This window comes from Theobroma umbraticum, unplaced genomic scaffold (genome assembly GCF_002168275.2).
Source record: "Theobroma umbraticum cultivar Fairchild unplaced genomic scaffold, ASM216827v3 scaffold_30.0, whole genome shotgun sequence".
Lineage (NCBI taxonomy): Eukaryota > Viridiplantae > Streptophyta > Magnoliopsida > Malvales > Malvaceae > Theobroma > Theobroma umbraticum.
Window position 1 is genome coordinate 3,618,567 of NW_018397254.1, and position 10,810 is coordinate 3,629,376.

The window sequence follows — 10,810 nt, forward strand, 5'->3', positions numbered from 1 at the left end:
CCCAAGTTCTAAAAAACCAAATGCTTAAATTCACAAATCAGAAAAACATCTTCTCATGAATATTTGTTGCTTCTCGTGAATAACTCAGATAGGTTAGCTGACAAACAGAGTCAGATTACTGAAAGGTGGCTAACCATTGACACCTAGACCATGATGATTATTTGACAAATATAGACGCAAACCAAGGGAGCACAAAACAGAGACAAACCTAGCAGTAACTGTGGGTGTGTAAGAAATCGTTTCATACATCATCCAAATTTGGTTAGAAAGGTGTAGATAACAAAACAGGAAGGACAAATGAAAGCAAATACCCTTGTGGGTTGGGAGAGGAGAAACAGCAATGTATATTTTATCAAAAACTACAGTCTTACGGAAAGATGGAGCTGGCAAGGAACTCCAAATCCCATTATTATGATTTATTTAAAATACGCATGACCTCTATTGCTATTAACAGCTGAGATTTTGGACATCAGTAAGTCAAATTCAGTAGAAAAACTTTAATGATGCTACAATAATGTATCTTGAATCTTCAAACATAATACTATTTCTCCTTTGAAATGTTCGCCTGACACTGCCATGATCAAGATGGACTCAAGGTGAAGCTTCAGTCGAATGTTTGAAATGTTCGCCTGACACTGCCTTCATCTTGTGTTTTAGCTCATACATGTACAGGAAACGATCCTCCTCAAGTTTATCTAGTCCCCATGTTATTGGCTCTAGTTTTGCTTTAAGTTCCTGTAACCTTGCTTGCAGTTTCTGAATTAATCTTTCTAGGGACTCAATTTCTAATTTTAAAGGCTTTGCCTTTTCTTTACGTTTTGTGATCTCTCCGTCTAACTTTGCAAGCACGGGGTCTTCATCTGTGGAAATGATTCTGCTGCTCGTTGTACTCTGCTCATCTGAATTAGTTAAGAATGATAACAGCTGACAAAAAACCAAATATTCATTAATCAAGACTTCAAAATTTGATCTTTAAAATTATAAGAAATTGACATTGTTGACAAAATTTTCAAAGCCAGTCTTAGACTTCCTCTAAGTTATATAACTAGGAATTCATCTGATCCTCATTCAAAGAATTTATATGAAAGTTCATGACAAGGAAAGGAGCAAATTGTAACAAATAAAAACACGTACTTACCAGGGAGATGACACAGCCCGTTTCAGCAATAAATTTGCATGTTACACAATAATAAACTTGATTGTATTTGTCTCTTTTTTCCTCACAGACGTCACAATAAAACTCGTCATCCATGTTATATGCATCTTTTGGTGAATTCAATTCAAATTCAAAAGGAGATTCTGTGAGAGTTAAAGGATGTATGTGGCATTTATGGTTTATTGTTTTTGGCACTGAGAGATGGCAGTAGAGATGGATGCTAAACCTACATGCCACACATCGAAGGCAGAAGTTGTTGGCTTTCTTACGACAAATGTCGCAGTAAATTCCATCTGTTTTATCAATGAGAGTGAGAAGGTGTGGGTGAGGTCCATACTTAAAGGAGGGTGTGAGCTTCGCACAGTCCTTATGAAGGGTAAATTCACATTTGTCACAGCGATAGGCTAGCAGAGACCTGACATCCAATCCGCATGCCGCACAATAATACTGAAAATTTTTGAGTGGAAAGGATGAGAGGGTGATAGGGTGTTGGGAATGAAAGGGATGATGGATCTGTTGTGGTAATTCAACAGCACAGGATCTGTGAAAAAAGAAGCTGCATCTGCTACAACCAAAAGTATACGTAGGACCTGAACAAATTTCCTCACATGCTCTGCATCGAACTTCACTGCCATTTATATTTTCACGGAGTGCCAGTGGATGCTGGTGACTAAAATGTTGAATCTGCTTGGCATCTTCAGATTTTACAGTGGGAAGTAAGGCGCATTTGACGTCTAGTTGAAAACAACACCTTCCGCAGCTGAATGCCAAGAATGAGCCACGTTCATCACAACCCCCACACGTGTAAATGAATGGACTTGTGAGCAAAATGAGAGGGCATGGGTGGAAGAAATGATTGATCTTTCGTGGAATGCTGGTCATGCAAGAGTTATGGAGGAAAAATTCACATTGCTTGCAGCCATAAGCAGTTGCAGAACCAGAGCACAGCTTTTGACAAATGAAACAACAAACTTGATCTTCTTCCTTGTTTTTCTCAAGAACAAGTTGTAAAGGATGCCAGTGAGTGAAGTGCTGGATAAGCTCCTCACCCTCTGATTTCATAGCGGGCTTTAGGGCACATTCAACATGCATATCAAATTTACATTCCTCGCAGCGATAGCTAGAACCAGCGCCAGGTTCGATGCATAAATTACAATTATAGACAACGGGAAGCGGTAAAACCTTGAGGACAAGAGGGCATGGGTGCAAGAAATGTTCAGTCTTGGGTGGAAGCTCAGCACAGTGATCATGGATGAAAAACTTACACCTGCTGCAACCATACGTCGGGCCAGATAAGTGTTTCAGACATCGACTGCAGAAAAGCTCTTCGTTTCCCTTGTCGATGAACGAGAGGGGATGTCTATGGAGAAAATGTTTAATGATATCCATCTCTCTTTCAGTGCTTTTCTGCAACAACAATGAATCCAAAATCCAAATCCTTAACTTATTCAGACGATGACAGAAAATTGCCCAACCAAAGTAAAACAAGACAGAGTAGAGACAAAGAATATGTTTGAGCCTCCAAAGCCCTGAGACTGATATCTGTGGGATCACAATCTATTCACAACCGTTCAGATGTAATGGAAACTTTGGTAGAGAAGGAAGAATATAAAAAGTTTAAAAGAAAGAGAATCAAAGCCCTGTTTAAAGAAAGCGTGGATTGGGGGATCTTTGGGGTTAAGGAAGGAAGGGATGCCGTCTCCAAATGGATAAGGTGCAATGCGCCGCTTTAAATGCACCATCAGTCCTGTACAAAATTGAAATTAATCCAATTATGATTAGCATCCTTAATTTGTCATGATAGTATTTTCGCATAAGTCGATTTTTTAATTATTGTTTTTGATGAAATTTTCAAATTTTTTCCTTGAATAATGAATTTATAGTTTACCGGAAACAATTTTTAAAATTTTTAAAATGTTGGGATTTTGGTTTTTTTTTTGTGAATTTAAAGTCATTAAATGGAACAAAATTGAATACAATGTTATTTTCAAACATTTTACATTTCCAAAACATCAATTTTTTATTTTTTAGTTTTTAGTTTATCATCAAACTAATAATTGACGCTCACCACTTTCAGCATTATTTGCCACTGTCATTTTCAATGCCGGTCTTAGACTTCATTAAGTTGTAGAACTAGTAATTCATTTAATACTCATTCAACGAATTTGTATAAAAAGCTTGCAACAAATAAAGAAATAAATTGTAACAAATAAAAATGTAAGCTTACCCCGAAGACGATACAGTTAGTTTCAATAATAAATTTGCATGTTACACAATAATAAATTTAATTTTTTTATTTCTCTTTTCTTCATAAATATTATAATAAAATCTGTCATTTATATATATATATATATATATATATTATGGGAAATTCAATTCAAATGTAAAATGAGATTTTGTAAGAGTTAAGAGGATGTATAGTAAAGCATGGCAGTGGAGATGGATGCTAGACCTACACACCACACATTGAAGGCAGAAGTTATAGGCATGCTCATGACAAATGTCGCGGACAATTCCAGATGTTTTTGTCAAAAAGAGCGAGAAGGTGTGGGTGAGGTCATGCTTAAAAGAAGAAGTAACTTGTAAGCTTAGCACAATCCTTCTGAAGGTTAAATTCGCGCGTGTCACAGCTGTAGATTATTGAGACCTGACAAGCATGCGGCGTGCCGAACATTGATGAGAAGAATCCTTTAGTGGATAGGATAAGGGGGTGAGAGGGTGTTGGGGAAGAAAGGGGTGATGGATCTGTGGTGGAAATTCAACAGCACATGATCTGCGCAAAAAGAAGTCGCATCTGCTACAGACAAAGGTACATGTAGGACCTGAACAAGTTTTGGATGCCGCTGAGTAACATCCATCTTTCGAGACAAGCATTACGTATATAGAATAACATCTTGAGGACAAGAGGGCACGGGGTCCAAGAAATTTTGCATCTCTTCTGGAAGTTCAGAGCCGGATTTAAGAATTTAAACTTGCAGTCTTTACATCCATAGACCGGAACCGGTAAGCCCTTTCCACAACCCCAACAGACAACTTCATCATTGACCTTCTCCTGCTCAGTGAGCATCAAGGATGCCCATGGAGAAAATGATCAACAATCTCCATATCCCTTTGTTTCTACAATCCCAATTGGACACGCATGCCACTACGAAAGAGGCATTAAAAAAGCATGCTGATTGCTGAGAGAGAGAGACAGAGGAGAGCCTAAGAAAAAAGGTCAACCGAGAGCAGTGCAATGCAAGAGTTTCTTAATTTCTTTGACTAGCGCTTTGGTTATTGGGTTGACAAGGATTTAAACCCATCTAAGCCCATTTAAACAACAGCAAAAAGAAGCATATGAGCCTGTTGGCTTTTGGGTCAATATTCTTTTTAGTACGTACACTTGAACGCCCACATGAGATAAAAGTAAAACAGCACCCCTAGAGACAGAACAAAATTATCAAAATATCTCAACTGGTATCTTTAATTGGGGAAAAAGAAAGATAGAAAGCCTTCGCACTGAAAAAGGAAAAAAAAAAAAGGAAAGCATTGTTGCCAACTATAATTAACACTGAATACTCAATTTACATGTCCATTTTAATCATTTTTAGCAGATTTTATGCTTCACGGCTTTATTTACGCTAGCAACTTCTTTACAAATTGATTTTCCTTGTCTACATGTGAATCCAGTATCTGGGTATAAAGGATCTTCATGCTTATCAGCATTGCAGCAGCTAAAAGAACCATGCCTGCTATCATTGGGACTGCAAAAATTTGAACCATAATATGAATTAACCATTAAATTCAGTAAACATCAGTTGTCAACAATCATCAATAAGAGTTTCTGGTGCCATTTTTGTGGCACCTGTTCACAGATATTATAAAATTTTAGAATTGCTTGGTGTTAAGTAGCGTTGATAGATTCATGTAGGCTAGCGCCCAGCAGCACAGACTGTTCATAAAAGTATATCAATCACCAACTCTGCCGAAAAAATAAAGAAGGAAAATGAAAGAGCCAGCAGAGGCCTCCACAATTAGGCCATGTGTCGGCTGCTGAGCTATCTGCCTCAACAATAGTGCTAACGTCAATGGAGAAATAAAAATTAAAAATAAATAAACAAAAACTTACTGCCCTTTGAACTGAGAAGAAAAAGCAAATATCAATGCCAAAGTAAACGCTTGAAAGGAGAAGTCACTAAGATACGATACAGTGATGAATTAAGGGTGGAAACATGAAGTTGATCAAGTTCATGTTTGCTGGTGCACAAATCTGTTTATTACCAATGAACCTAGAAGCTACTACAAACATATATATATATATATACATGAACTCCGATGCATGGAATTTTTTGTTCTGGAGTTCCTGACCTGGCTAATCAGATTGTTCATCTAATACTTGTTTCATTTAATTTGTTGCATCAGGATCACCAAATTCGAGCAAAGAAGACAGAAGCTAAAATAGCCAATCTATGTATCACATTAAGAAAGAGAATTGATGAGACGTTACCTTCTTGTCGTGCTAAATGGAACCATCCTGTTTTAGACTGGAAGCCGAAGTCCTGACGTTCAGGCGAGTCCCAAGTTAGCCCGAGACCGAAGCTGCTGTCGGAAAGATAAGAACTGTATGCAAATGGAATTGCGACAGTTTTTATTGTTCTGCAACAATCTGGCACGGGGACGGAAGATTCGACAGTATAAACATGGTGTTGAGGACCACTTAAACATGGGACTTGGGTGACAGAGGGCCCAATCGAAGCTGAACAATTGAAGTACGTATAGTTCTTCAAGACATGGTAGTAATCAAATGGAGTGAGGGAAAGATTGAGGTTTAGAAAAACTTCATGGACACAATTTTTGGGGTCAAGGAGATTTAGTTTCCTTGTATCATAAGAAATGGATTTGACAACCAAGTCACCGTAAGATGGGAAGTGGATCATGATGGAGTTGTTTCTGCAAAAAAGATCAAAGCCTCGGTCACCACAGTTTTGGGGCTGACGGGGTTTTAGTCTGAAAGGGAACCTGATATCGAAAGCACCATGACCAAATTTTGCAGGTGGGCAGCTGGACTCAAAAGCCTCTGTACTTGAAAGAACTAAAGAGAAAAGCAGAATGAAGAAGACCGAAGTATCCATTGCACTACAGTATAACGCCAAGAACGTGACGAATGGACCAGGCTAGTAAATGCTTAGCTCGGACTTTGTTTTCTTCTGAGTTCTTTATGTTATATATATGAAAAGTTGAGAACTTAAAATGGTTTAAAAAGGGGAAAAGTAAAGGAGTAGTCCAGCACGCACACACAAGGACCGAAGCGTGGAGGACCACCAAGTCAATGAATATTGAGCGGGCCCTTAAGTAACTAAATAAGATTCTTTACTCTTCTCTCTTTTCTTTTACCCTCTTTGCTAGGAAACATTAAGCAAGACATTCGACTTGACTTAACGACTGGTTTCTTCCAAGTTTTAACAACCTTTTTCCGTCAAGTTTGTTAAGCAGGCAGGAAACTTCCTTGGAGAAGTTACAAATTAAAAGGACTTTTATTCATTGGGGCCAACTGATCAATGATCAAGTCTATAAATCCCTCTAGATTGTGGAAATTGTAGCATTACTTTTCAATTTTGTGGACCACTATAGCCTCTGCGCAGGCCTTTTTCTGCAACGACTTGCTTTTAGTCTCCCTCTCAATCGCCTTCAAAAGCTTTTATTCTGCTCGAGTGAACGCCCTTAACAACTCTTTTCCCCATATAAAGTTCATTTTGTTTCGTGTTAGTTGCGTCACTGAATGTTTGTGACGACTTCTCCAACACTCGAGGAATCATCCTTACCAATAATGCACGGCACCTATTTTTCCCTACGGTTCCAGCATTATACTGTCCCCACGCAGATGGAGATTTTGACATCAAGTCTGGAGAAAGTAACAAGAGGAACTGGCTGGCCTCTTTACCGATCTTGCTGAAGACAGACACAAAACAGAAGACAGATCCCAACATAAAACAAAGTCACCTTTACCTCTCGGCAAGTATACATTTACATTCACTGTGTCGGTTTATAGAAAATTTTGCTTAAACTGAGATGATAGATAACTTCAGCATGATACATTGCTGTCAATTATAAACTATGGACATAATCCAGTTCATCCAAATCAATGTAGATTCATGCGTTCACAACTGGAGAACCCATCACCCTTCTAGCCATACAAGCAATAACACAAAATTCAAGCTTCAATAAAACCTAGAACCAAAGAGAAATTTTATGTTCGATGAACAAAGAAGTCAGAATATAATAATTTTCTCACAATTTGCTGAAGGAAATACAGCTAATAATACAGAATCTGAATATTTGGCCAGGATGCACAATATTCGGAGAGTGATAAATTACAAAAACATGGAAATTCTTTCAAATCTAATAGTATCTAGTAACAAGCCACGACTTCAAGGGTTATACTCTAAACAGATCTAAATCTTAGCACCGTAGTAAAGGAATAAGTTGAGGCATGAGCACACATTTTAAAATAAAAATGAAGTCAACAGCATCATCACTGTACCTTGAAGAGCTCTGACATGTTCTCTGATGCATTTGGGACCATATGCTAGAAGAACAAATAATAGAACGAACCCAAAAAGAAACAATTACAGTTGGAGAAAAGATCATAGGAGTTCTTTGGCAAGCCTCACTGGCTTTTCTTTCAGAAATGAAGCATCACTATTTGGTGTTGTCAGCAGATGATGATCTGAATCCTCTTCCTCACTCTCTGCTGTTAATGATGTTGCAGCAGAATCTAATATCTCATCATCTGCATTGGAAGAATATCTTGATCAAAAATTTGACAGCAAAAGTGATCAGAAAGTTAACAAAACTTAAACAATAAGCAAGCATAGCAACACAGAATAATTGCTTTTAGATTTTCAACAGACAATTAAACTCATATGTAATGCAATTTGCACATGGTTATTCACAGCCCAAGTTAGCAGAACAGCTCCACTGTTCTCAGGGTCCAGAAAACTATGTGCAAATGCAGTGTCAGAATTCATAATGGAAGCAACCAAGCTTCTAAACCATTTGCAAGACAATTATAAATTCAATCAGTGCAGCAGTGAAACTGATAAGCAAATTTGGTGAAACTTGTAGAGAACATGACAAACCTTTGAGACATGGTTGCCAGAAGAAGCTTACCAGAATATGTTGGATGATCAGGAAGATGCCGAACTGCAGTAACTTGAATGCTTTCTGGAAGTAGACAGTTGCAAAATGAACCTGAAACATCAAAAACCTGTTTGATCAGATAAAGGGAATTGCAAGGACTACACAATCCACTGTTACATATCCTATAAGTGTTAGAAGCTATTCTGTCCCATCCTTCAGACCCTACATAACATGAAGAAGGAAATGGTAGACATTCATATAATGGTTGGAACCATCCAACCTCTGGGCCGGAATAATCAGGAGCTAGCATTAATGCAATATCTAACAATCCGAGATTCTTTTATAAGCATGCCATATGAATATGCAATCTACCACCACTAGAAACCATAAATACAATACAGCTTCTTAGATAACATGAACATGAAAGCAGACAGTTTTCCGACCTAATCGAGCCAGCCTATTTACCCATCCAGGAATAGGCTTTCCAGTTAGCTGCAGGCACACTTCATCGGTGAAATGGTTGCAATTCTTAGCAATTAAATGATACGTGTCTCCATGGTACTTTTGTGAAAGCTGTTCCATAAATGCCCGAAATTCTGAACGAGACAAGTTAGTGCTGCCCAATAGTACTGATCGTCTGAAGACAAAACCAGGACAACTTCTTGGTTCCACTTCAAAAACCCCACTTGTAGGATACTCGTGTGCTCCAAAGCCATACTCCAAATCATGTACTGATTATCAAAAATGGAACAATAGGTTAAAATTCACAGAAATTTTGAAAATAGTAAGCGGGAGAAATCAAAGATTAACATATTTTAATAAATAAGAAACTATCAAAAGAGGGGGACTATGAACAAACTTCATAAAACAGTTAGCAAACAGAGATCAAATAATGCCATCAGTGTAAACAATAATTAAATTGCATAACTTGCTTGGAGACATTAATGAACCACTGGATCCCTTTCTTTTTCCCCTTTTTTTTTAATATCTTCTTTGAAAAGTTTTGTTAAAAAGAACTGCATCATATCCTGTCATGTCTGTATGTCCAAGGCTATTCATCAAATAACTAAGCTTAATGTAAAAAACTAGCAATGCCAATCAACTAAATCAACTAGATACTCAAGACAAAATTATCTACATCTGAGCAGAAAGTTCACGCATGAGAACAAGAACTAACACCCAAATCAACATAAAGGAGAGTTGATACCTTCAATACCAGAGTGGAATATCCCAAGCCCAAACAAGTACAGGTAGTCATTTATAGGTGTGAGATCATATACATTGAGATACAACAAAGCGCGATTGCTTCCTCCATTACTTTGCCCCTTTGTTACACTCGAATTTGAAGGAAACAACCGCATTGTACCCTTAAAATCTAACCTTCACTCGCCAATGTATATTAGAGGCTCCTCATCCTCTGCACCAGACCAAGAAAACAAATATAAGGGTTCTATCAACAAGGCGTCAAAATTTAATTAATACACAACAACAAAAATAATTCAAAAGTAGTTTCAGAACAGCTACTGCTTACCATAATGTCATAACAGTTGGAACTGGAACATACAAACCCAGAAAGCAAAAGTCCCCAACAACCCATTTGGTTACCAAGAAAATAAAGCAAAAGAAAAGAACAGCTTTTAAGTATTGGGTTCCTTTTTTTCTTTCCAAATTGTGTAAAATTAAGAGCCGGAGGAATTAACTTTCCCTTCTCTAGGTTTCCCAGGAAACTCCAACAGAGCATACATGAAAATTAACTAACTTTTCCGAGTAAACATAGTGAGAGACAGCAATAAATCCAAGAAAATCAAATGGTGAACAAGAAATAAAAGCATAAACAACAAAAATCTTAGGGAAAAAGAAAATTGAAAGCTTTGTAGCTAACCTATGAAGAGGAGACAGTGAGAGAGCTTAAAGGCAACAGCTTTGGGGCAGAGATCAAAGAAAGAAAGGGAGATTTCCGGTAATTCAAGCAACTCTCTTTTTTCTTTTCAGAAAGAGAAAATAGAAGATACATGAATCATGGAGCTCTTTTTCACAAATAAAAGTGAAGTTCAAGTTTAATTTGTTTGGGTATAAAAAGTTGTACAAGAATTCAGGACTTCATAAGTTTATTTAATCAATCTCTTTTACAATACTAAATTGGATAAACGGTTGGGATTAAGAATTTAGAATCGTAGCCTGTATTTAATATAATCTGTTAATCATTTATTTTCCTTTAGATCCCTTTCTTGTTTTCTTTTAGGTTATCAGAGTTTATAGCCAAAATTTTAATTATTTATTCAATTTATTTATTGGGTCAATGTGTAAAGGAAGCTTTATTTAATTTTTCTTTTCTTTTGAAAAGATTGTGGAGTGACTAAATTTTAGAGTAGTTGCTTTGAGAAAAAGTTACAATTGGAGATGATAATTCCGATATTTAGTAAGTAATATCTGTTTAATTTCAATAAGATTTAGATAATAATTTTAAAATATTAATTGAGTTTTTATAGAGTTTGAGTATATAAATAAATAATAAAGTTTCAATAAGAATATTTT

At 36.9% G+C, this 10,810-nt stretch overlaps 3 protein-coding genes across 5 annotated transcripts; all 3 read right to left on the minus strand.

The window, feature by feature from the left end:
- Window positions 1-251: 251 nt before the first annotated feature.
- On the minus strand, window positions 252-2,832 carry LOC110422933 (uncharacterized). Its single transcript, XM_021436988.1, has 2 exons — window positions 1,139-2,832; window positions 252-924 (listed from the first exon to the last, which is right to left on the minus strand). The coding sequence occupies exons 1-2, from the start codon at window positions 2,543-2,545 to the stop codon at window positions 592-594; spliced, it is 1,740 nt and encodes a 579-aa protein (XP_021292663.1). The 5' UTR covers window positions 2,546-2,832; the 3' UTR covers window positions 252-591.
- Window positions 2,833-4,671: 1,839 nt separating this feature from the next.
- LOC110421840 (RING-H2 finger protein ATL22-like) lies at window positions 4,672-6,336 on the minus strand. 2 transcript variants are annotated; one of them, XM_021435531.2, is made up of 2 exons: window positions 5,643-6,336; window positions 4,672-4,899 (listed from the first exon to the last, which is right to left on the minus strand). In XM_021435531.2, the coding sequence occupies exons 1-2, from the start codon at window positions 6,265-6,267 to the stop codon at window positions 4,772-4,774; spliced, it is 753 nt and encodes a 250-aa protein (XP_021291206.1). In that variant the 5' UTR covers window positions 6,268-6,336; the 3' UTR covers window positions 4,672-4,771. The 2 variants fall into 2 exon arrangements, with proteins under 2 accessions (XP_021291206.1, XP_021291215.1); XM_021435540.1 differs by lacking the exon at window positions 4,672-4,899 and adding an exon at window positions 4,910-5,197.
- A 1,044-nt stretch (window positions 6,337-7,380) lies between these two features.
- On the minus strand, window positions 7,381-10,504 carry LOC110424086 (deSI-like protein At4g17486). Of its 2 annotated transcripts, none has more exons than XM_021438584.2 (5): window positions 10,158-10,504; window positions 9,483-9,692; window positions 8,719-9,006; window positions 8,306-8,386; window positions 7,381-7,925 (listed from the first exon to the last, which is right to left on the minus strand). In XM_021438584.2, the coding sequence occupies exons 2-5, from the start codon at window positions 9,634-9,636 to the stop codon at window positions 7,780-7,782; spliced, it is 669 nt and encodes a 222-aa protein (XP_021294259.1). In that variant the 5' UTR covers window positions 9,637-9,692; window positions 10,158-10,504; the 3' UTR covers window positions 7,381-7,779. The 2 variants fall into 2 exon arrangements, with proteins under 2 accessions (XP_021294259.1, XP_021294268.1); XM_021438593.1 differs by lacking the exon at window positions 10,158-10,504 and adding an exon at window positions 9,807-10,150.
- Between the last annotated feature and the right edge of the window lie 306 nt (window positions 10,505-10,810).